Raw genomic sequence first — 25,946 nt, forward strand, 5'->3', positions numbered from 1 at the left:
CCCCCGCAGAGTTTGGGAGCGATGCGCAAATGGAGTTGGAGCTGCCACCTCACTTTCCACGATCTAACCCGGTGTAAGGTGGCGGAAGGGGCATAGGGAGGCACGTTCAGGAGTCGCGCTTTGCGTTTCCACCCCGACACCAGCGGAGCGCGGAGCGGATGGGTTCACAGCATAGGCCACTTTGAGAACTCTGAGTGACATTTGGGAGTTCTCTCGTCTGGCTGAGAGGCAAGAAGCAGAGGCACCACACCGCCCCCTTCTCGGACTGGATTTCTGTTCTCCGTCGAGCCTGAACCCACTCAGGTAGTCGGACGCCGGCCGGGGAGTCTCCACCTCCTCGCCAGCGGCAGCCATTCGGAGCGCTCGGGCGCAGAAGGGGTGGGGCCCATTGGCTGTGGGACGCTGCCAGTCTCCGGAGGGCGTGTGGTGGGGGTGGGGTCTGGGGCCGCAGCCGGTTGGGGCTGCTCACTGTTTGCTGGGTGGTGGTGAGCTTGAGCGTGAGCCGGCTGCTGAAGACTTGCGAACAGTTCGGAGCCAGCGAGAGCGCGCCAGAGAGAGCGCGCCAGAGAGAGCGAGAGTGAGGGAGTGAGTGCAAGGGGATCTAGAGGAGTCAGGGCGAGAAAGCGAGGGCCGGAGGACCCACGATTGAGACAGAGTGACCATGGCTGTCTCCGCGTCTCCAGTGATCTCTGCAACTTCCAGCGGCGCCGGCGTCCCGGGGGGCTTATTCCGGGCCGAACCCCCGTACTCGACTCCCGGAGAGCCCCCTCGTCTTACTCCTAATATGATCAATAGTTTCATGGTTAATAACCACAGCAGCAGTGCCGGAGGCGGCGGCAGCGGCAACACCAACACCAGCGAGTGCCGCATGGTCGACATGCACGGGATGAAGGTGGCTTCGTTCCTGATGGACGGCCAGGAACTGATCTGCCTGCCTCAAGTCTTTGATCTTTTTCTCAAGCACCTGGTGGGAGGCTTGCACACTGTGTACACCAAGCTGAAGAGACTGGATATATCCCCCGTGGTGTGTACTGTCGAGCAGGTCCGGATCCTCCGCGGGCTGGGGGCCATCCAGCCCGGGGTAAACCGCTGCAAACTCATCACCAGGAAAGACTTTGAAACTTTGTTCACCGATTGCACCAATGCCAGGTGAGACACTCGTTTCTTGGCTCTCCCACTTCTCTTACCCCTTTGGCCTCTTCTGCATGCCTCATCAGCCTCATCCAACTTTGTTTGTAAAGTGAGTCTTAACTAGTTTGCCTCTATTCTTCACTCTGTAAATCGGTGGGGAAAGAAGACTAGAAGGTTTCATTAATGCCGGTGCCTTCTAGTCCACGCTCAGTGCAAGGGCTTGGGTCTAAAAAAGTCCCGCACAAACTTGAGTTTGCAGTCCTCTATTGAAACTTTCCAGCCTTTTGCCCATATCTTGCATGGCTTTTGGCTGTTTGTGGTTGTTAATTTCTCTATTTGGTTTTCTTTCCTGCTCTTTTGTGGCCGCACGGGTCGGATAGGTTTTCTTCTGAAAGGATACTAAGGGCTTTCTCTGGGGGCTGGCTGAGCTGTAAACTGGGCTCCTAAGCTGGCAAGCCAGAACTCAGCATTTGGGGCATGCAGGGGGTGGGAAGTCTAGAATCCATCCCAGAGGGTGATTCGATCCCCATCCCGTGTGTTTGTGGTGAGAATGTGTGGGGTGTGTGGTGTTGTTGTTTGTGGTGGTGTTGGTGTGTGTGTGTGTGTGTGCAAGTGCGCGTGAGAACGTATGCTCATGCTTGCTGCGCAAAGCTCCCCAGTACACGATACAGGAAAGTCGACGGATACTATTTTTACAAAAGGACAACGACAAATATCACTTTCCTGGGATCGTCCGTTTTGGGTTATCTGCAGAGGGCAATGTGGGGCATGAATCACTGTGGCTGGGACTGGATTTCAGGTTGGTGTACAAGTTGGCAGATTTTCTAGAGAGGATGCTCTCAGCTCTTCCAGGCGAACAGTTGGAAGGATCCCATTCCCTTAAAGACAGGATTCCTTAAATGATGATGGCCAACTTCCCTGGTTGTAAGTGTACCTCCTTCATATCACAGTTTAGAAGTACACTAGTGAATAAATGTCCATTTGTATATGAGAAGCAAATTGTGTTCAATGTTTGAGTTTAAAAAGAAAAAAGTATACTCAAGATTATCTGACTTTTTAAACACCTGTGAATTAGTCTTCTAGTGTTTATTCCATCTCCAGTTTGGTAACATCTCAGGAAAGCACAGATTTGGCACAAAAATCACCATCACGTGGTTAAAAGGAGCAAAGGATTTTGTTGTAAAACAGCACTACTGCTTATTATTTTACAAAAATAAAATAAAAAACCAAAAACTTTCTCAAAATGAACTTTAAATCATAAAATCTCTGGGTCTGTGAACTAAAACTGTAATAGTTTGCTACATCTGTTGTAAAATCCAAATTGCCATGTATAGTTGAATGATACTGACAACTTGTAGGCAAACTGTTGCTTACTGCTGCAATAAGATAATGTTGCAGAACTGACAAGGGAACCTTTTTCCTTCTTTTTTTTTTCTTCAATTGAGCAGTGTTTTTCTGTGTTCAAGCAATTAAACAGAAAACTATTTATGTGAGAACTCCTACCTGATTCATATTTAGGGCTTACAAAGCTGGTTTATTATATCAGCTTTTCTTAAGGAAGATAGATGGCCTTAAAACACAAAGGATAACAGCTCCCTCAATAAAACAGGCAATTATGGATTGTAAGAGTAAAAACACAATTTTATTTCGACTACAAAGCATTTTATTAGTACACAAACTAAAAAGGTTACAAGAGACCTCAGATAGTGGCCATCTAATTCATTTGTTGCCATCCAAAAACACTCAAACATTTAAATAATTGCAGACATGAAAACCTATTCTCTTATTAACTCTCTCTATTTATCAGTCTCTCATCTCCCCATCCGTATTCTTTCTCTCTTCCCCCTCTCCCATCTCTAAAAATGCCCATTCTTAAAGTGGAGCAATTATTACACTTAGGAAATTCTTCCTTCCTCAATTAATTTGCACATTCTTGAGAAAAACCTATGACCATGATTTTCAAATAAATAGATTAGTATTTTAATATGATTTTGATACTTTTCTCTATAAATGGAAACTTTTCCTAATTTTTATTAGAGCCACTTACTAAAAAAAAGAAATCCAGAGGCAGGTGATCTTGTAATATTTTTGGACCCTGTTATACCATGTATTTTTAGGTTATTATTTTTATCGAATTAGCTTTTATTTACTGCTTATCACAGCAATAGTAACTTTTTGTGTGTGTGAATTGTTTTTGTGTATGTGTGTGTATAAAGGTGATAGAGAAATATTAAATACGTGGGAAGAAATAGATCTGTGATGTGATTCATGTGCCTTCTATTGCATTTTCTTTTCTTTATGGGTATTTGGTTTATTATATTAATATTTTAAAACTGTGTTACAAGTATTGCAATTTTATTAATTGTAAAAATTTATGAAGTATATTCTATGAATGCAATGCATCAGTGAAGATGAGGAAAACTACTAGAAGCACACCTAAATTGCAATTTTAGATAGAAGACAACCACAATTTCTGGGAAAAATCTAATTAATGATAAAATGATATCAACAAATTTTACTGATTCGAAGTGCCCTCCTAACCACATTATTAAAATTGCAAAATATAATAATGCATTTAATAAATGCTTTATGACCTTAGGTAAGATTATTTACAGAAATGTATACTTTAAGTTACTCCCAAAATCTGAATTTTTAAAGAAAATTGTGAAATTTTTAGATCAACATTATTTCTGTGACTTTTCTATTCAGTGAAAAGAAAGGTAAGGGATGTAAATAGGAAAGAGGTCCAAGAGAGACAAAGTAAGGTAGATGAGACTCGAGGCCAGTGAGAGAGTAGAAATGCAGGAAAAGAGCAGAGTGATGCCTTGAGACAGAGTGAAAGATGGAACAGAAGAGCTTATAGAGATGCCCCAAGATGAGTGATGCACCATTGGAGATCTGGCTAAAGAGGATTGTCCTTCAGGACTCATGACTTCTTAGTGCTTCTAGCTAAGATCAGGGAGGGAAGTGCAAGGAAAAAGTAAATGTTTAGAGAATAGAAACTCTTAAACACTATTCTTATTTCAAAGAAGAGATTCATCTTCATCGCTTGATGGATAAATGTTCATAATATGTTGTTGAATGGAAGGCCTATTTGTAATGGTGTCATTGGCAATTTTCTCTTCCTGTATAATAAATATTTCTTCCCCTCTCTGTTGAGTATGTGGGGAAGAGTACAAGTCCTGACTTAGAGCATTTGGAATGCTTTCTACGCTATCCCAGAACACACAAAATGGATTGTTTTCAAATTGGTCATTTTCAAAGACCTTAAGGTATTGCCACTAAGTGACATTTTGATTTGCTTCAGTGCCCATTATGTGCACTGAAGAAAAATGAATGAGTAAAATATATACATAATTGTTTCTTTGATAGTACTGAAACTCACAGCAAGAACTACCAGTGCCTTATATTAACTATTTTGTTGTTAGCCAATTTTCAAAATATTCAGTTGTCTTCCTAGAAATTGTTAAGAAATAATATCTGCTTCAACTACTAGAGAGGTAGTGAGATTAAAACTCTTGACCATTCATTGTTCTGTTCAACAAGTCAAGGTTTACATCACTGTAATTTCAAAGAACTGTACAGCATTTTTCCTTCATGACTGTTAACTTCTAAAATTAATTATAAGGATATGATTTTGAGGATTATTTTTTAAATGATGATAAAAATAATCAACACTAAATGGGAAAAATTACTATACTGTTTTGGATTTTGTTTTTGCAGATAAAGCACTGTGATTTCTGTTTAATATTTTGTGCAAGAAAACTTAGAGTTTTTAATACCAGAGAGAACAGGCAGGTTTAGAAAGTAAATGTTGACAATTTTCACTCTTATGCAATAGATTTTTCTTACTAAATTCTCCTAAGTTTAATGCAGCAGTAAAACAGTAAATTAAAAATTGTTTTTCCTAAATATGAAAATTACTAAACAATCAATAGATTTTAGTGTTTATCTTTTTACCTACCTATCAATATAAAAGTAAAATATTGTCAGATTTCATGACCAGCATTTAATTTTGTTTGAGGACCAACTGATTAAATGTTATTCGGTCATTTAGAGTTAAATGAGTGCTTGAAACAAGAAAGTATGATTAAGAAAACATTTTAGTAATGCATTTGGAGACAGGATTCAACATATATTCAAACAAATAGAATTCAGTTTTTAAAGTTAAAATTTCCAATTGTAGTTTCTTGTTATTTTGATAGTATATAAACAGAACATTTTTATATTAAAGAGATTTTTAATATCAAAGCACATTTTACAACATTTTAAAACTATTTTCAAATACTAGAAATATGGTTATTATGAGCACTCAATGAGTTTGGCTTGGTAGTCACACTTGATGAGTACTTTATAGTTCATGATCCATACAGAGTAGCATAATTTACTTTGAAAATTTATGTTTTACATTTACAATTAGGCAATGTCAAATTTTTGCAAAACTTGAATCACTTTCCTGAGCTAATATTTTGTATGGCTTACATTTTCAGTAATGATAAAAACGTTTTAGAAAAGAATCTGTGTAGTAAATGCACATTTTATTCTATAGGACGATGAAAAGATAGTCATATTGTCTGTTAAAAGCAGCCACATGGTCAACAATGCTCTGTCCTTTATGAGCATAGACTTTCCATGTTTACATTCATTTTCAATATACGCTTCTGAATAACCAACAGTTTTGTATTTAACTACTTTAGCTGGTATTCATATGCGCCTCACTCATTTATTAGGTGATGGATACTACATTAAAGAAATGATCCATGACATGATGCAGTATATCTTTGGATTTTTATGTATCATATTATCCTCAATGTATAGCACATGGATGTCAATAAATAATTAGGACATGATGGTCTTCAGACATTAATGTTTTATATGGTTTTACACAGGAAGTACCTAGTACCTATAGAAGATATCAAGTTTGAATTATTTGATGCTTTCTTAGGTAACCTTATTTTGTCTTAATGACATTCATAGATGTCTTTAACATGCTTCTAGCAGACAAATATAATTGTGAAAATCCTAATCACAACATGTTATATTTCAGTTGGTAATCTAGCTCTCCAGTGACACTTTATCTTATGCATTTAGAGATACAAATGATTTGGGGTTATCTACTCTATACATTTTAAATATGTATTAAAACCATCCTAATTGATCCAAAACTGAAAATATTATGTTTTTGTGAAAAAGACATCAAACCTTTCCCTCAAAGCAAAACAATTAGGTATTAATGATATTCTTGTTGCATATTAAAAAAGCCTTTGGTTGCATTTATTTCCTCCTTTTCTTCCCTTTCACCATCTCAACCTGCAAAACTCTTCACTGTCACTTCAGATCACACAATTCTAAAAAGATAAAACAACATTTAAACACATTTGCTTTGGAAGGGAAATTGAGCATTTGCACCCAATAAGCCTGATTGTGGAACTGCATGCAAATTGTGTTTTGATTTATCTCTTTTACACTTTTTTCCATTTGAATTGATCTTGCATTAATTTCACCAAGCGGCTCTGTGAGGCTGCAGATGTTGCCCTGTGTTTAATAAATCAATGAGACAGATCTGAATGAATCACTTCAGATGGATTCTCTGCTCGGTTTGATGTCTAGATGTTATTCTTAGCTTGTTATCATGACAGATGCATTAATGTTCCCATACACTGCCAGCAATGTCAAAGAGATTGAAGCTTTTAAAGTGGCGGCATCCCTTTTTCCATTTTCTGCTAGAACAACTAAATTTATTTTATTTGAGAATCAGAGAAAAATACCAAATCAATCTTAAGATTTTTCATGGGAAAGAGTCTCAATACTCATGCTATATTGTGAACTATTCCAAAATGGTGGAAATCAACATATTAAAACCTAAATATAGTGTAGCTGCTTAATAGTGCCTCTACATTAATATTTAATCATAGAAGGAAAAATGAGAATTAGTAATATATGATTGGGACACATTGAAAGTGTCACTATAAATAGAATAATACTGTATCCAAATTGATTACAGAAGGGTGTTAGTTTTTAAATCCTTACTAATAAGCTTTTTGTTGGCTTAATGCAGCTGCAATATACTCTTATGAAGGGATTTAGAACCCCTTCAGGATTTAATATTTTTTTTTAGTAGAAAGGAGACAGCCTGTCCATTGTGTATTCATCATTTATTCACTTTATAATGCTGAAAATCCCAGGAAAGTTTATTTCATTTTAATATATTTATATTCTGGGTAATTATTTGTAAATCATAAATTATCCAGTAGCAATAAATGCTACTTTTATAGTTTAATTTCTTAAACTATAGAAAAGCATATGGTCACCAAAAGGAACTTTGATATAATGCTAGTGAAATTTATTACTTACCTGCATTAAATATCGTAACTACCATACTTCATTTCATTTAACCCATGGCTTTGTTTCTTTGATTCTGAGAGAGAAACAATGCTGTCAATTGATGTGAAATATTTTGAATTTAATATTGTAGGTGATATAACTTTTCAGTTAGTCTGATATTTGAAAATGCAAATTTTAAAAAGGAGGTTCAAATTTTCTCTTATTCAGCTTTCTGAAGAATATATATTTTAAAAATCAGTTTTTAGAAGTAGATCCTCTTTGAAAGCCTATACAGTATTCCTTAATCATAATTTTATTCCTACCTTTATTAGAATAGGAAAACAGTAAACACCGTTAAATGATACTGTTTAGATCTCAAATTCAGGAAAAATTGTATCTCCAGCGGTTAGGCTAATGTCGGATGTTTATGATGCATATACTATTATCTATGGTAGAGTTTAAAGAAAAGTTGAAAATGAACTTCAGTAAATTATGGACAATAGTTAACTTTTTTTTCAATTTTTCTTTAAAATGTTTAAATGCCTTTATGGTGATATCTCACCACATCCTTCTTCAACACTAAATTTGTATGTTAAAATTGGTGATAATATTTAAGAAGTAACACAAATCCTTTTATGCAAAACTGAATATATTTTAAGAAAAAGATATCTTTATCGATACCTATCATGGTATCCTTAAAAAAGAACTGAATTTGTTACATAAAACAAAACCTTGGGTATATAATAATAATTTCTGAGGAGTCATTTTTAACTCCAGTAATGTTCTTTGAAAAGGTTCATTAAGCCTAATATTCTGTGTATATTAGACACTTAATTCACATTTGTTGAATGAATACAACCATGCATACACATATACACACATTTATTCCTCTTATCAGAATTCTTTGCAGTATATGACGTTCCTTAACAAAAGGTAAGAAATAGTTAAACAAAGTATGCAGTTATTGAAGATATACTAATCCTGAAACTTTAAATCCAATATAAAACAATTTGTAATCATGCCATAAACCTTTCACAAATACACATGTAAAGGTATCAAAATCTAATATATGAACTTAGAATATTTGAAATGAAGTATATCTTCAAAGCAAGTATGACTTCTTGATATTTCCCTTAGGTGAAAACCCAGTAGAGATGCTCAAATATTATGAAAAAGCAAGAATTAATAAATAAAGTGAGCCTAAGACCATAAAATCATTATTGGTGATCTAGATTTATACTACTTGATATGAGCACTAACCCTTGTGGCAGTTGACTTGTGATCCTGTTTTCAAACAGTAAATGCATGCGTATTCAAAACGAGGTGGTAAAAAGAGGGTTTTCCTCCCTTCTTTCTAGTCTGTGAATAGAATACAAATACATGTTAAAAAGAATGATTTGATTTTTTTCCTGAATAATCTTAAGACCCAATCCAATGGAAACTCAAATTTGCATGAAGTATCGTCCTCACCACCCATTTAAAAGAATAACTTAGTTCTTTCAGGTGTAATTAATTTTGAAGAGTAAAATTTCCTTTAATCTAGGAACCCTGAAGTTGAAACTACTCGTATCTGTGTACTATTTTGACCCATTACAATTACTTTGTTTATTAGAGCAAATTGTGGTGGAAACTTTGTAATTATACTACTGGAAAAAATATATGGTGCAGGAAAGTTTAAAAAATAATAAGCCACAGTATTTTTATTGCTATATAATCTTTTTATTTTTAAACAAATTGACTGTTTAATGGTGTGTAATGTAGTGTGTATACAAAGGTATATAGCATTCGATTGCAATTGTGTACAGTGATCTTATCAGGTTGCTGGCAACTACTAGCTAGTAACAGCATTTGGGCTACATTTAGTCTATCTGCTATTTATGTGATGGGTTAAAAAGAAAAAAGTAATATTGATCTGTCGCCGGATTAAAGTTTGAAATGGGCAACAGCCTGAACACAAAAGCCTTTTTTTTTTTATGATTTCTCAGCTTGCCATTGATCTAGTTTTATTGCATTCATTATTTATTAAAAGAATTTGCAAGCTAAACATAACGTTAAGCTAGTTTGCACACAGGGACCGCACTTAGGAAATTGAATGGAAATTGCATTAGAGATGAACATCTGTGCTATTTTTCCACTCATGTGTTTATGGGTTTGTATAAAAGGTGTATTGGATTAACAGTTATAACCATTACAGCTTACAGCAATATGTTAGTTTCTGAGCTTTCAGTTATTTTGAGAGAAGTCTATCTCTCATGTTTGTCTAAAAAGTATAGTACTACCATCACAAACAATATTAATTATGTATTTATTTTTACGAACAGTATTTAGAAAAATTTATTTTTATTATACTGTTAATGCATTATGTATGTTATGTATACATTATGAGATATCCTGCTATACTGAAGTAAAAACGTTTTGAAAGCATATGTAATTATCATATAAGACTATACTATCTCTTAATGGCCTTTGGTAGTAGGGTATGTAGGTGCAATTACATAGTACCTATTTTAAGAATCTTGAGTTTAATGCCATATTAAAGCATACTAAATTCATAGAAACTATATAAAAACTTTAATATGATAAAAAAGATCATCCATAAAATATTATATATGTAGTCAAAGCCTTGATCATTCCAAAATGATAGTAAATGTGCAGACACTGAAGACTTGCTCTATATAACACTACTGATGATAAGATGGGATGCATTATGATATGGTTCCCTTTTTGGGTTCAATCCAAGGAAGTTTAATTACCAAACCTCAAGTTGACCTCCCCAGAGGACATAAGTTAGACGGCAGTGAGTATGGGTTTTGTGTGTGTGTGTGTGTTTTTTTTGTTTGGGACAAGGTCTGGCTCTGTCACCCAGGCGGGAGTGCAGTGGCAACCAGTGAGTATGTCTTTTGCTGTATTGTCTTTAAGCTGTAGACATTTGGAAAATTCATGTCTATCTATCTAATTATTGGAATTTAAATAAAAACTTCTTCACAACCATTTTGATCGCTCATGATTAGATTTGTTATGATAGCCTGTGTGTGTGTGTGTGTGTGTGTGTGTGTCTATCCAGCACTTATTAAGGGTATTCTTTGTGGTGCCAGGCAGTGGTCTAGGTGCTAGGTGCTGTGAACGAAATGAACAAAACAGTCTGTTCTTTCATGGACCATACAGACTACCATCATCCTATCGTTAGCTTAGGGTGTATAAGCCGTATTATCCCTCCTATTATATTTACTAAATTATGAAATGTTTGAGATTACAAAATTTTGCCACATCTATTATTGAATAATCCTTAAATTTCCTTTCCCATATCTGCCTCATGCATTATATCAGTAAACATTAGACTCTTTTTCAGTCTTTAGAATTATACCAGAAAAGTCCAACTAAAAATAGTCAGTTATTAAGATACAAAACAAGGTTTTAGTTTTATGAGTGCAGAAAGTGTTCTTATCTTATAAAGTACACATAAAAGGAGCATGAAATAAAACATGTATTTCCACTTAAGAATGACTATAGTTAATTGACCTTAGTGACTTTATATGATATATATTTGTTAAAAGGGATATGAATTCTTAAAATTCATAAAGTTAATCAATCCGTGAGACACATGTTTTTGTTATAAAACACGCAACTGTGGACTTTTAAAAAATTTATGTTAAAAAGCTTGCTTTGATTTGTGCTAAGAGTTTTAAACTAGTAAGATCCTCAATCTTAGAGCATCATTTGCTTTGCATGTGGTCCTATACAATATTATGCCAAAAATTAAAACAGAGATGAGAGTTGTTTATTTTTGTTCATCCAGAGTACATTGACCCTTAAATATGTTATATTTAAATGTAAATAACTTCACAAAACCAGATTATTTGCAAACACGTATAATTAAATGTTTAATGTTACTGTTAAGCTTGCTGCTTTGAAAATATCCTGTAATCTGCTAAACTTCTAAATTTATTTTGTAGAAAAATCTGTGAGTTCCCTCTAGGTTTTTATCTGAGATATGCAAAAGGGGAATTTGCTCATAGAAAAAAATTACTCCATAGTACATTTTATGCAAAGCATACAATCTTTAGTTCTCACTTTATAAGCCAATTAGCATATTCACTTTAAACATGATATTTTCCAATTCAATTCATTTCAACAAATATTTAGTAAGCACCTAGTATGTGCAAGGCTCGTTATCAGGGGAAGTGGTGATACTAAGAACTTGCCACATTCTTATTGTCTCATCTCCAGATTATCTAGGTTGAGTTTTACTGTTTCATGGTTAACTCTCAGCTAACCTACATTAGAGGAAGGAAGAGTAAACAATACATATAATTCAAAAACGTGGAAAATTAAAATAACATTGATTTGGCTTTGCAGTGCATTATAAAATGTTCTCAGCATATTTACCTGTCTAAATATATTTTACTTATTCTAATATTAAATTTTATTTACTTTTTTCTCATTAAACTCTTTTAATGGGTCTCAAAATTATGTGACAGATTTTGATCAAGTTGTTTCCATTAAAAAGTACTGATTTTAAAAACTAATAACTTAAAACTGCCACATGTAAAAAAAACAAAAAAAACAAAGTGGTCCTCAAAACATTCTCCCTTCCTTCTCAAGATTTTATAATGCATTGTTATCATTAACCAGTCTTTTATTATTAAACTTACATGGCCCATTGAAACAAACAGTTCAAAGACTCTTCTTCCACCACTGATTAAGACTGGGGTGGCAGATATTAGGGATAATATTCATTTAGCCTTCTGAACTTTCTGGGCAGACTTGGTGACCTTGCCACCTCCAGCAGCCTTCTGGTCCACTGCTTTGATGACACCCACAGCAACTGTCTGTCTCATACCACAAACAGCAAAGTGACCCAGAGGAGGATAGTCTGAGAAGCTCTCAATACACATGAGGTTGCCAGGAACCATATCAATGATGGCAGCATCACCGGACTTCAAGAATTTAGAGCCATCTTCCAGCTTCTTACCAGAACAGTGATCAATCTTTTCCTTCGTACAGCGAACTTGCATGCAATGTGAGCCATGTGGCAATCCAGTACAGGGGTATAGCCAGCACTGATTTGGCCTGGATGGTTCAGGATAATCACCTGAGCAGTGATGCTGGCTGCTTTCATTGGTGGGCCATTTTTGCTGTCACCAGCAATGTTGCCACAACGAACGTCCTTGACAGACACATTCTTGATATTGAAGCCCACGTTGTTCCCAGGAATAAAGCTTTATTTCATTTCACTCAAAGCTTTATTTTATTTCACTCAAAGCTTCCTGGTGCATTTCAACAGACTTTATTTCAGTTGTAAAATCGACTGCAGCAAAGGTGACCACCGTACCGGGTTTGAGAACACCAGTCTTCACTTGACCACCAGGTGCAGTACCAATACCACCAATTTTGTGGACATCCTGGAGAGCGAGGCACAAGGGCTTGTCAGTTGGACGAGATGGTGGTAGGATGTAGTCCAGAGCCTCAAGCAGCATGGTTCCACTGGCATTGCCATCTTTACAGGTGACTTTCCATCCCTTGAACCAAGGCACGTTAGCAGTTGGCTCCAGCATGTTGTCATCATTCCAACCAGAAATTGGCACAAATGCTACTGTGTCAGGGTTGTAGCCAGTTTTCTTAATGTAAGTGCTGACTTCCTTAACGATTTCCTCATATCTCTTCTGGCTGCAGGGTGGCTCAGTGGAATCCATTTTGTTAACACCAACAATTAGTTGTTTCACATCCAGTGTGTAAGCAAGAAGGGCATACTCACTGGTCGGCCCATTCTTGGAGATACCAGCTTCAAATTCACCAACACCAGCAGCAACAATCAGGACAGCACAGTCAACCTGAGATGTCCCTGTAATCACGTTCTTAATGGATACAGTAGTCATTACAGGTGTTAGCAGATCAAAACCTGGCAAATTACATGAGGCCAGTTGTTGACTTTAACACACCTTCCTGTGTTTAGAACCCCTAAATAACCGTCTTCCTTCAGTTAAATAAAAATTTCTTGACACCAGAGGAATTATAGCTTTGGGTTAGAACGCATTGATGAATATAACTCTAAATCAGATTTTTGTGAAGCGTTTTTACTCTGTGAAGAGAATAATTAATTGATTTTCAGCTTGCAATTAAGAAAAGGAACATTATATAGTCTTGATGCTGATTATATCCTGTCAAGAGCAGTCATTTTGATGATGGGCACGTATAGAACATTGTGACCTCTGAAGAGAGTAGTAACTGCTCCATTGTTTAATTGGTATATGTACATTTGATATAGCCACATTCTTACATTTGCAGTTCTTTTGGGTTGTTCCTTGTCATGCTAGAGGACTGACAGGTTTTTGTTATTTTAGAGGCATGTTCTTTTTTATAAAGTCGTATGATGTTTACATGATCCCTATTCTGCCACAATCTAAAACTTTTATTATTCTTCCTTGTTTTCAAGTGAAAGCAAGTTTATCAAGAAAGTAAAGGAATAAAGGAATGACTACTCCATAGGCAGAGCAGCCTAAAGCTTTAATTATTCTTTACAGTTTAGTCTCATTGAATTGAATGACAGATATGCTGTGTATTCAGTTTGGTGTTTTGTTTCTTTTTCTTTTAATTTTTGTTTTTTTGTTTCCAAGATGGTTCTCAGTTTTTAAATGTAAATAAAATCCAAGAATTCCTTTTTTTGAGGTCTTTCTCTACATTAGTGGGAAATATGTAAAAGCCTTTGTCCCATATGGATTCATATTCCTTCAAAGAAGGGGCAGTGAAGCTCGATAATTTAGTTTTCTGTTTAGTTAGGAAGCCTCTTGATTTTATAGACAGGTGGACTATATTTGGGTCATGTTAGCATTGATGGAGTTCTATTTGGGAATGAACAAAGGAATGAAGCTAAAAAAGGGTGGAGAAAACTTGATGAGAAAATGTTTCTAATGTAAACAGAGAATAGACCAGGAACTAACTGATAGGTGGGAAGTAGGCAGTATAGAGTGTACTGATAAAGGCATATCCATAGAGTTCTTGAATGAATTATCCCTTTTAATTGTCTTCATTTTAGTGGTAAGATTAATCAGATTAATAATGAACAGGAACAAAGGACATACAAATATTAGCTGTGAATAAAAAGAAAAAAACACGAAGGCAAAATGTAGAAATGTTATTCCATTTGAGGTGGCATTAAAAACCTTAATAAAACATTTGTATACATGTTGTATTAAAGTAATATTCATTTAGTATTCTTGTAAATGTTACTTTAATTAAAAAATTATAAAGTGTCCATTTACATATCCTTGGTAAATGTTCTTACTATTCCTGTTCTGTTTGATTGATTCTAGCTTGCCATAGCACATTTTTGAAACATGTTGAGAATAAATTATTTATATTTTTGTATATACTTTTTTTAGGTAAAAGTTTATTTTTAAGTTATTTTTTAAAATTTTTGTGGTTACATAGTAGATGTATGTATTTATGGGGTACATGAGATATTTTCATATAGGCATGCAATGTGAAATAATCACATCGTGGAGAGTGGGGTATCCATCCACTCAAGCATTTATTCTTTGACTTACAAATAATTTAATTACACTCTAAGTTATTTTAAAAAGTACAGGTAAGTTCTTATTGACTCTAGTCACCCTATTGTACTATCAAATAGTAGGTCTTATTCATTCCCTCTATTTTTTTTTGTACCCATTAACCATCCCCACCTTCCCTTCCAGCCCCTCACTATTCTTCCAAGCCTCTGGTAACCATTCTTCTACTTTCTGTGTCCATTAGTTCAATTGTTTTGATTTTAAGATCCCACAAATAAGTGAGAACATGTGATGTGTGTCTTCCTGTGCCTGGATTATTTCACTTAGCATAATGATCTTCAGTTCCATGCATGTTGTTGGATATCCACTCACTCTTTTTTATGGATAATAGTACTCCAGTGTGTTTATGTACCACATTTTCTTTTTTTAATATTTATTTTAGGTTCAGGAATACCTGTGAAGGTTTGTTACATAGGTAAACTCATGTGACTGGGATTTGTTATACAGATTATTTCATCACCCAGGAATTAAGCCCAGTACCCAATAATAATCTTTTCTGCTTCTCTTTCTCCTCCCACCTCCCCACTCAAGTATATCCCAATGTCTGTTGTTTACCTTTTTGTGTTCATGAGTTCTCATCATTTAGCTCCCACTTAAAAGTGAGAATATGTGGTATTTGGTTTTCTGTTCTTGCGTTAGTTTGCTGAGGATAATAGCCTCCAGCCTCCCACAAAAGACACAATCTCATTCTTTATTATGGCTGCATAATATTCCATGGTGTATATGTATCACTTTTTTATCAACTTCTGTCATTGATGGGCATTTATGTTGATTCTATGTCTTTGCTATTGTGAATAGTGCTGCAATGAACAGACATGTGCATGTGTCTTTATAATAAAACAAATTATATTCCTTTGGTTATATACCCAGTACTGGGATTGCTGGGTCGAATGGTAGTTCTGCTTTTCGCTCTTTGAGGAATCACCAAACTGTTCTACACAATGGTTGAACTAATTTACAATCTGCCCAACAGTGTATACGTGTTCCCTTTTCTCCGCAACCCCGCCAGCATGTTATTTATTTATTTTTTGCTTTCTAGTAATAGCCATTCTGACTGGTGTGAGATGGTATCTCATTGTGGTTTTGATTTGGTTTCTCTAATGATCAGTGATATTGAGCTTTTTTCATATGCTTGTTGGCCACATGTCTGTCTTCTTTTGAAAAGTGTCTGTTCAGGTCCTTTGCTCACTTTTTAATGGGGTGTTTTTTTTTTCTTGTGAATTTGTTTAAGTTCCTTATAGATATTTGATATTACCTTTATCAAATGCAGTTTGTGAATATTTTTTCCCATTCTGTAGGTTGTCTGTTTACTCTGTTGATAGTTTCTTTTGCTGTGCAGAAGCTCTTAAATTTAATTAGATTCCACTTGTCAATTTTTGCTTTTGTTGCGATTGCCTTTGGTGTCTTTGTCATGAAATCTTTGCCCGTTCCTATGTTCAGGATGGTATTGACTAGGTTGTCTTCCAGGATTTTAATAGTTTTGGGTTTTACATTTAAGTCTTTAATCCATCCTGAGTTGAGTTTAGTATATGGTGTAAGGAAGGGGTCCAGCTTCAGTCTTCTGCATATGTCTAGCCAGTTATCCCAGCACCATTTATTGAATAGGGAGTCTTTTCCTCATTGCTTGTCTTCGTCAGGTTTGTCGAAGATCAGGTGGTTGTAGGTATGCGGCCTTATTTCTGGGTTCTGTATTCTGTTCCATTGGTCTGTGTGTCTGTTCTTGTACCAGTATCATGCTGTTTTGGTTACCGTAGTCCTGTAGTATAGTATGAGGTTGGGTAATGTGATGCCTCAGGCTTTGTTCTTTTTGCTTAGGAATGCCTTGGCTATTTGGGCTCTTTTTTGGTTCTATATGAATTTTAAAATCGTTTTTTTTCTAGTTTTGTGAAGAATGTCATTGGTAGTTTGATAGGAATAGCACTGAATCTGTAAATTGCTTTGGGCGTTGTGGCCATTTTAATGATATTGATTATTTGGACCCATAAGCATGGGATGTTTTTCCATTTGTATCTTCTCTGATTTTTTTTGAGCAGTGTTTTGTAATTCTCATTGTAGAGATCTTTCACCTCCCTGGTTCACTGTATTCGTAGGTATTTTATTCTTTTTGGGGCAATTGTGTACATTTTCTTTATCCATTCATCTCTTGATGGAACTTAGGTTGCTTCCAAATCTTAGCTATAGTAAACAGTGCTGCAATGAACAAGGGAGTGCAGGTATCTCTTCGATATACTGGTTTCCTTTCTTTTGTGTATATACTCTGCAGTGGTATTGCTGGATCATATGGTAGCTCAAATTTTAGTTTTTTGAGGACCCTCCAAATTGTTCTCCATAGTTATTGTACTAATTTACATTTCCACCAACAATGTACGAAGGTCCCCTTTTCTCTACATCTTCACCAGTATTTATTATTGCCTGTCCTTTGGATATAAGCGATTTAAATTGGGGTGAGAGGGTATCTCATTGTAGTTTTGATTTGCATTTCTCTGATGACAAATGACGTTGGGCACCTTTTCATATGCCTGTTTGCCATTTGTATGTCTTCTTTTGAGAAATGTCTTCTCAAATCTTTTGCTCATTTTTTTTGATTGGATTATTAGATTTTTTTCATATATAGTTGTTTGAGCTCCTTTTATATTCTGGTTATTAATCCCTTGTCACATGGGTAGTTTGCAATTATTTTCTTCTATTTTGTGAGTTGTCTCTTCACTTTGTTAAATGTATCCTTTGCTGTGCAGAAGCTTTTTAACTGGATGTGATCCCATTTCTCCATTTTTGCTTTGGTTGCCTATACTTGTGGGGTATTCCTCAAGAAGTCTTTGCCCAGACCAATATCCTGGAGATCTTTCCCAAAGTTTTCTTGTAGCAGTTTCACAGTTCGAGGTCTTAGGTTGAAGTCTTTAATCCATTTTGATTTGATTTTTGCATATGGTGAGACGTAGGGATCTAGTTTCATTCCTCTGTGTATACATTTCCACTTTTCCCAGCACCCTTTATTGAAGAGATCATCTTTTCCCCAGGGTATATTTTTGGCACCTTTGTTGAAAATGAGTTCACTGTAGGTTTGTGAATTTGTTTCTGAGTTCTCTATTCTGTTCCATTGGTGTATATGTCTGTTTTTATGCCAGTAACATGCTGTTTTCGTTCCTTATAGCTCTGTAGTATAATTTGAAGTAAGGTAATAAGACTCTTCTAGTTTTGCTTTTTTGGTTAGGATAGGTTTGGTTATTCTGGGTCTTTTGTGGTTCCACATAAGTTTTAGAATTTTTTCTTTTTCAGATTGTTCACTGTTGGCATATAGAAATGCTACTGATATTAGTACATTGATTTTGTATTCTGTAACTTTACTTAATTTGTTTATCAGTTCTAACAACTTTCTTGTGGAGTCTTTATGTTTTTCCAAATATGAGATCATATCATCTGCAATCAAGGATAATTTGACTTCTCCCTTTTTAATTTGGCTGCCCTCTATATTTTTCTCTTGTCTGATTGCTCTAGCTAGGCCTTCCAGTACTATGTTGAATAACAGTGATGACAGTGGGCATCATTGTCATGTTCCAGATCTTAAAAGAAAGGCTTTCAGTTTTTCCCCATTTAGTATGATACTAGCTGTGGGTCTGTCATATATGGCTTTTATTATGTTGAGATATATTCCTTCTATCCCCAGTTTTTTGAGGCTTTTTACCATGAAGGGATGTTGGACTCACCAAATGCTTTTCTAGCATTATTTGAAATGATTACATAATTTTTATTCTTTATTCTGTTGATACGATGTGTCAAAACGATTGATTTGTACATGCTGAACCAGCCTTGCATCCCAGTGATAAATCCCATTTGGTCATGTTGAATGATCTTTCTAAGGTATTCCTGAATTTGTTTTGATAGTATTTTGCTGAGGATTTTTGCATCAAATTCATAGGAGATATTGGATTGTAGTTTTCATTTTTTGATATGTTTTTGTCTGGTTTTGGTATCAGGTTAATACTGGCCTCATAAATTCAGTTTGGAAGTATTCCCTCCTCCTCTATTTTTCGGAATAGTTTGAGTAGTATTGGGTTTCATTCTTTTTAAAATGTTTGGTAGAATTTATCAGTGAAGCCTTCACGTCCCAGGTTTTTCTTTACTGGGGGAATTTTTATTACTACTTCAATGTCATTACTTGTTATTGAACTGTTCAGGTTTTGGATTTCTTTCTGTTTGAATCTTGGTATGTATGTATCTATGAATTTGTTCATTTCTTTTAGATTTTCCAATTTATTGCCATATAGTTGCTCAAAGTAGCCACTAATGATACTTTGAATTTCTGCAGTATCCATTGTAATGTCTCCTTTTTTCATTTCTAATTGTATTTATTGGGATTTTCTCTCTTTTTTTCTTAGTCTGGCTAAAGGTTTCTCAATTTTGTTTAACAAATCATTTTTTTTGTTTTATAGATCTTTTGTTTTCTATAATTTCAATTTTATTTCTTTCCTAATTTTCATTATTTATTTTCTTCTACTATTTTGAGTTTGATTTGCTCTTGCTTTTTTAATTCTTTTAGGTGTAATGTTAGATAGTTTATTTGAAGTTTTTCTTCTTTTTTGATGTAGGCACTTACAGCTATAAACTTCCCTCTTATTGCTTTTGCTGAATCCCATAGTTTGGTATTTTGTGGTTCTATTATCATTTGTTTCAGTACAATTTTAGTTTGCTTCTTAATTTCTTTATTGACCCACTGGTCATTCAGGAGTATATTGCTTAATTTCCATGTCTTTGTATAGTTTCCAAAATTCTTCTTGATATTAATTTCTAGTTTTATTCCATTGTAGTCAGAGAAGATGTTTGATATTATTTCAAGTTTTTTAAATGTTTTAAGACATGTTTTGTGATTTAACATATGGTCTGTCCTTGAGAATGATCCATGTGCTGAGGAAAATAATGTGTATCCTGCAGCTCTTGGATGAAATATTCTACAATTGTCTATTAGATCCATTTGGTCTATAGTGCAGATTAAGTCTGATGTTTCGTTTTGGATTTTCTGTCTGGAAGATCTGCCCAATGTTGAAAGTAAGGTGTTGAAATCTCCAGCTATTATTGAATTTGGGTTTATCTCTCTCTTTAGCTCTAATCATATTTTCTTTATATGGCTGGATGCTCCACTATTGGGTGCATAGTTATTTACAATTGTTATATCCTCTTGCTGAATTAACCACTTTATCATTATATAGTGACCTTCCTTGTCTCTTTTTATAGTTTTTGTCTTGAGATTTATTTTGTCTGATATAAATATAGTGACTCTCTTGCTTCTTTGATTTCCATTGGCATGGAATATTTTTTCCTATCCCTTTAGTTTCAGTCTTTGTGTGTATTTATAAGTGAAGCGTGTTTCTTGTGGGCAGCGGATCAATGGGTCTTGTTTTTTCATCCATTCAAACACTCTATGTGTTTTGATCAGAGAGTTTAGTCTATTTACATTCAGTGTTATTGATAAGGGCTTCTGTCATTTTGTTATTTGTTTTCTTGTCTTTTTTTTTTCCTTCCTTTCTTCGTCTCGTAAGGTGACTTTCTCAGTGATATAATTCAGTTTTTTGCTTTTTTATTTTTTGTGTCTCTTTTGCATGTCTTTTGGTTTGAGTTTACCATGAGCTTTGCAAATACTATCTTATAACCCATTATTTTAAGCTGAAAAAACTACACTTTGCATTAAAAAAAAACAAAAAGACAACTAATAAAAACCCTATTCCATAACTTTGTCCCCTTGCCTTTTAACCTTTTGTTGTTTCTATTTCTATTTTATTGTACCGACTGTGTCTTGAAATGTTGTAGTTATTATTTTTCATTGGTTCATTGTTTAGTCTTTTTACTTAGGATAAGAGTAGTTTACACACCACATTTACAGTGTTACAATGTTCTGTGTTTTTCTGTGTGCTTATTATTACCAGTGCATTTTGTATCTTCCAAACCCTTACTTATTGTTCTTTAATGTTCTTTTCTTTCTGATTGAAGTATTCCCTTTAGCATTGTTTGTAAGATAGGTCTGATGTTGATGAAATCCCTCAGCTTTTGTTTGTCTGGGAAAGTCTTTAATTTTCCTTTGTGTTTGAAGGATATTTTTACTGGATATACTATTCTATGGTAAAAGTATTTTTCCTTCAGCCCTTTAAATATGTTCTGCCACTCTCTCCTGGCCTGTAAGATTTCCACTGAATAGTCTGCTGCCTGACATATTGCAGCTCCATTTTATGTCATTTTTTTTCCTCTTACTGCTTTTAGGATCCTTTCTTTTTCCTTTGGGAGTTTGATTATTAAATGCATTGAGATAGTCTTCTTTGTGTTACATCTGCTTGGTGTTCTATAACTTCTTGTACTTGGATATTGGTATCTTTCTCTAGGTTTGAGACATTCTCCATTATCTTTTTGAATAAACTTTCTACCCTTATCTCTACCCCTGTCTTCTCTTTCAGGCCAGTAGCTCTTAGACTTGCCCCTTTAATGCTGTTTTCTAGATCCAGTACGTGTGCTTCATTGTTTCGTATTCTCTTTTTTTGTCTCCTCTGTGTATTTTCAAATAGCCTGTCTTCAAGCTCACTAAGTCTTTCTTCTGCTTGATCAATTGCATTTTCAGCTCAAAAATTTGTGCTTGATTATTTTCATTTCTTTGTTAAATTTATCTGATAGAATTCTGAATTCCTTCTTTGCATTATCTTGAATTTCTTTGCGTTTCCTTAACACGGCTATTTTGAATTCTCTATCTTAATGGTCACATACCTCTGTTTCTCCACAATTGGTCCGTGGTGCCTTATTTAGTTCATTTGGTGAAGTCATGTTTTCCTGGATGATGTTGATGCTAATAGATGTTCTTTGATGTGTGGGTATTGAAGAGTTAGGTATTTGTTGTAGTCTTCACTGGGCTTATTTGTCCATCCCAAGAAGGATGGCTTTCCAGGCACTTGAAAAGACTTGGGTGTTGTGATCTAAGCTGTGTCTGCTTCAAGGGCACCCCAAGTCTAGTACTGCTGTGGTTCTTGCAGACTCGTAGAGGTACTGCCTTGATGGTCTTGGACAAGATCTGGGAGAATTTTCTGGATTACCGGGCACAGACTCTTGTTCTTTTCTCTTACTTTTTCCCAAACAAAAAGCATCTCTCTCTCTGTCTGTTCTGAGCCATCTGAAGCTAGGGGTGGAGTGACACAAGCACTCCTGTTGCCACTACCGCTATGACTGCACTGGGTCAGATCTGAAGTCATCACAGCACTGGTTCTTACCCAATTTCGGATGTAACAACTCCCTGGCTACTGTCTATGTTCGCTTAAGGCCCTAGGGTTCTACATTCAACGGGTGACAAAGCCAGCATGACCTGTGTTCTTCCCTTCAGGGCGGCAAGGTCTTCCTGGCCTAGTGTGGGCCCAGAGGTGCTGTCAGGGATTCAGGTACTAAGGTCAAAAACCTTAGAAGTCTACCTGGTGTTCTATTGTATTGTGGCTGAGCTGGCCCTCAAATCACAAGACTTAGTCTTTCCCATTCTTTGTGCCCCTTTGCCAATGCGAAGGAGCCTCACTCCATAGCTGCTGCCACCCTAGGCCACAAGGAGGACTGCCAGACTACTGTTGATGTTCTCTTAAGTCCCAAGGACTCTTTAGTCAGCTTGTCGTTGTTAACCCAAAATATCTGAGACAGGTCTCAGTCAATTTAGAAAGTTTATTTTGCCAAGGTTAAGCACGTGCCTGTGACACAGCTTCAGGAGGTCCTGATGACATGTGCCCAAGGTGATCAGGGCAGAGCTTGGTTTTCTACATTTTAGGGAGACATGAGACCTCAATCAATATATTTAAGAGGTACATTGGTTCAGTCCAGAAAGGCAGGACAACTTGAAGTAGGGAGGGGACTTCCAGATCATAGCTAGGTAGGTAAGAGACAAAGGGTTGCATTCTTTTGAATTTCTGATTAGCCTGTTCAAAGGAGGCAATCAGATATGCATCTATCTAAGTGAGCAGAGAGATGACTTTGAATAGAATGGGAGGCTGGTTGGCCCTATGCAGCTCCCAGCTTGACTTTTCCTTTTAGTTTAATGATTTTGGGGCCCCAAGATTTATTTTCTTTTCACCTGGTGAATGGTGCCCTATCCTGCTGTAGCTGAGCTGGTATTCTAAATGCAAGACAAAGTCCTTTCCACTCTTCCCTCTCCTCTCCTCAAGTGGAAGGAAAGGGGTGTCTCTCGGAGCCAGGAGCCATGCAGCCTGGGGTTATGGGAGGGCTGATGCCAGCACTCCTTTGGCTTTCCCAGCTGGTCTCTCAGTATGTCATGCCCTCCCCCGCAACCACCCGCCATCCGTGTCTCTGGGCCTAGTTCAGCACTAGGACTTGCCTAAGTGTTGCAGTCTTTATGGCCTAGATTGCCTTTCAAGGTTACTTAGAGACTGAGAGCACTTTGGCCCTCACTTTGGTGAGGTTTGCTGATGCTCAAGTTTGGACAGCTGGGATTGGGGATTCCCCTCTTACTAGGGCTGGTTTAAATGCGCCCTCCATGGGCAGCTGTAAGACGAGTTTGGTCTGGGATTTTTCTGCTCTAACATGACAGCACTGAGTTCAGTGCCTCACAATTGCTGTGTTCTCCCTCTCCCAGCACCCAGAGATGCTCTCTGACCCACATGCTGCTATTGCTGCTGGGGGCTTGGGGAAGAGTAGCATTAGCAATTCAGGGCTTTTTTCTGTCTCTTTGGTGTCTCTTTCAGCGACATGAAGTTAAAATTAGATACTATGAGTGCTCACTTGATGTTTGGTTCTTATGAAGGTTTTTTTTCTGTGTAGATAGTTGTCAACTTGTGGAGCTTTCTATTTGGCTACCTTGCTTTGCCTTGAGAATGAGTTGTTTTTTTTTTAAAGGATTAAAATTTGCCTTTGGGTGCACGTGTGAAGTTTTTATTGTATTCAGTACTAACTAAGTTTGCATTTCAGGGAGTAATTGAACAACTGCATTCGAGGTTATTTAATGAATATTACAATTTGAATTCAAGAACACTAGCATGGCATTTTTGTCACGTTTGTAATTAAGTAAAGTTTAAGTATTTACTACAACCCTTTTGTCTAAAACTATATCTGAAAGTTTAAATTACTATCAAGGTTTATACTTTATATAGTGCTTTCATGTATACTGGCTCATTAAATATGATCCTTAGAAGCGTCTGTTTTTATAATTTTGTTGTGAAATTTCTAAATTTTTCTAAATTTTTATAAACAAATGGCTAATTACAACAAGGCATGTTTGGAGATCACTTAATCTCATTTAGACTTTTTTTACTCAATGTTAAATCAGCATCATCCATTGTGATAATGAAGCCGACAATGCTTCTAGGAAGTAATAGTATCTCATGGTCTGTAGCAGTTCCCAGGCTGCAAGGTGTATTCACACACTATCTGAGGTTATTCTCACAACAATCCTGTGAGGCAGGTCATCCCATCTGAAATCTTAAATTTCATCCCATCTGAAATTTAAGTGAGAAAATGGAAATGTGGGCAAGTAAAATGAATTACCTGAGGCCTCACAGTCTATTACAGGCAGAGCCAATTCTTGAATCTAAGTCTTCTGTTACATTAAGTCTCTGGTACGTTATCCTCTCTATGCTGTCTCTTGAATGATGGGCTTGAGCAAACAAGTTTAATTAGGTGGTGGATTGTTCTATATAGTCAGGGAATTATGGAAAATCTAGTGGTGGGAATTAGGGATAAACGAAGTAGAAGAAGAGAGAAGCACTACACAGGAATTTCACTGTCATTTCTTTAAGGTGAATGCCCTGATGGGAAATACTGCCTTTTAATGATAGTGTCTTCAGAAATACACTAACAAAGATCCCTTGAATGGAGACTCAATTCCATATACATTTACAGAAAGGTTTTGGGAATCAACAAAAACTTAATAGTTTGAAAGAAAAAGTAAAAGGACTTATAATTCAAGAGAGTGTTTAGAGACAACAGCATAATATTGAAGCATAAAATTTAAGTATAAAACTGGGATCCAGTTACTAAGAAAATATGAATTGTCCCTTGTGTCCAAAATACTATGCTAGGATCTGTGGATGCTTTCAGAAAGATTTAAATCTTATTGTAGAGAAAACATATACACATATAAAAAAGATTACCATTCATTCATTTACTCATCCAATAGTTATTGGGTGTACTCTGTGTCAGGCACTCTTCTAGGTGCTTGGGATACATCTGTTAAAAAGAAACAGGCAAAGACCTCTTCCCTTGAAAAAGAGATTATATTCTAGCGTATGGTATTGTGGATGTGGGAAGACAATAAACAATATACATACCAAAGTAGGAAATTATATTACATGTTAGAAGTGGTAAGTGCCATGGAAAAATAGAGCAAGTAGAGCAAAGTAAGAGTATGGGAGGACTGGAGTCAGTTGCAGTTTTAAATAGGATGGGCATTGTAGGCTTCATTAAGTATGTGAGATTTGTTCACAGTCTTGAAAGGGAGGGGAGTTAGGCAAGTCGAATCTGGGGAAAGTGTCTCAGACTGAGAGAAAAGTTGGACCAGAAGCCAGGAGCATACCTGGAAGGTTTGAGGAACGTTAAGAAGCCTGCAAGAGTGAATGAGGGGAGAGTGTTCATAATGGAGTAGGAAAGAGATCATAATGGTAATGTTGGGGAGGCGGCCACATGGATCCTTTTAGGCCATTTTGAAGACTTTGGTTTTTTCCTGAATGAAATGGATTATTGCAGTGTTTTAAGCAGGAGTATAAGAGGATCTGACTTAGATTTTGAAAGGATCACTCTGGCTAGCTTGAGAATAGGCTCATATAAGGCAAAGGTAGAAGCAGGATGCTATTGCAGTGAACCATGAGAGAGATGGCAATGGCTTAGACCATAGTGGTAGAGTAGAGGTGATAACAATTGGTCAGAGTCCGGATAGGTTTTGAAGGTAGAACCAACAGCACTTCA

At 36.0% G+C, this 25,946-nt stretch overlaps 1 protein-coding gene and 1 pseudogene across 2 annotated transcripts in view; one reads left to right on the forward strand and one right to left on the reverse strand.

The window, feature by feature from the left end:
• The first annotated feature begins 486 nt into the window (after positions 1–486).
• Positions 487–25,946, forward strand: part of DACH2 (dachshund family transcription factor 2) — a 676,171-nt gene continuing 650,711 nt past the window's right edge. For both annotated transcript variants that reach the window (XM_003269018.1, XM_003269019.1), the window contains exon 1: positions 487–1,149. In XM_003269018.1, coding sequence (XP_003269066.1) covers positions 662–1,149 — 488 coding nt within the window. In that variant the 5' untranslated portion in view covers positions 487–661. The remainder of the gene's footprint in view (positions 1,150–25,946) is intronic.
• LOC105738109 lies at positions 12,189–13,310 on the reverse strand (annotated as a pseudogene).

This window comes from Nomascus leucogenys, chromosome X, assembly GCF_006542625.1.
Source record: "Nomascus leucogenys isolate Asia chromosome X, Asia_NLE_v1, whole genome shotgun sequence".
In the NCBI taxonomy this organism is placed as follows: Eukaryota; Metazoa; Chordata; class Mammalia; order Primates; family Hylobatidae; genus Nomascus; species Nomascus leucogenys.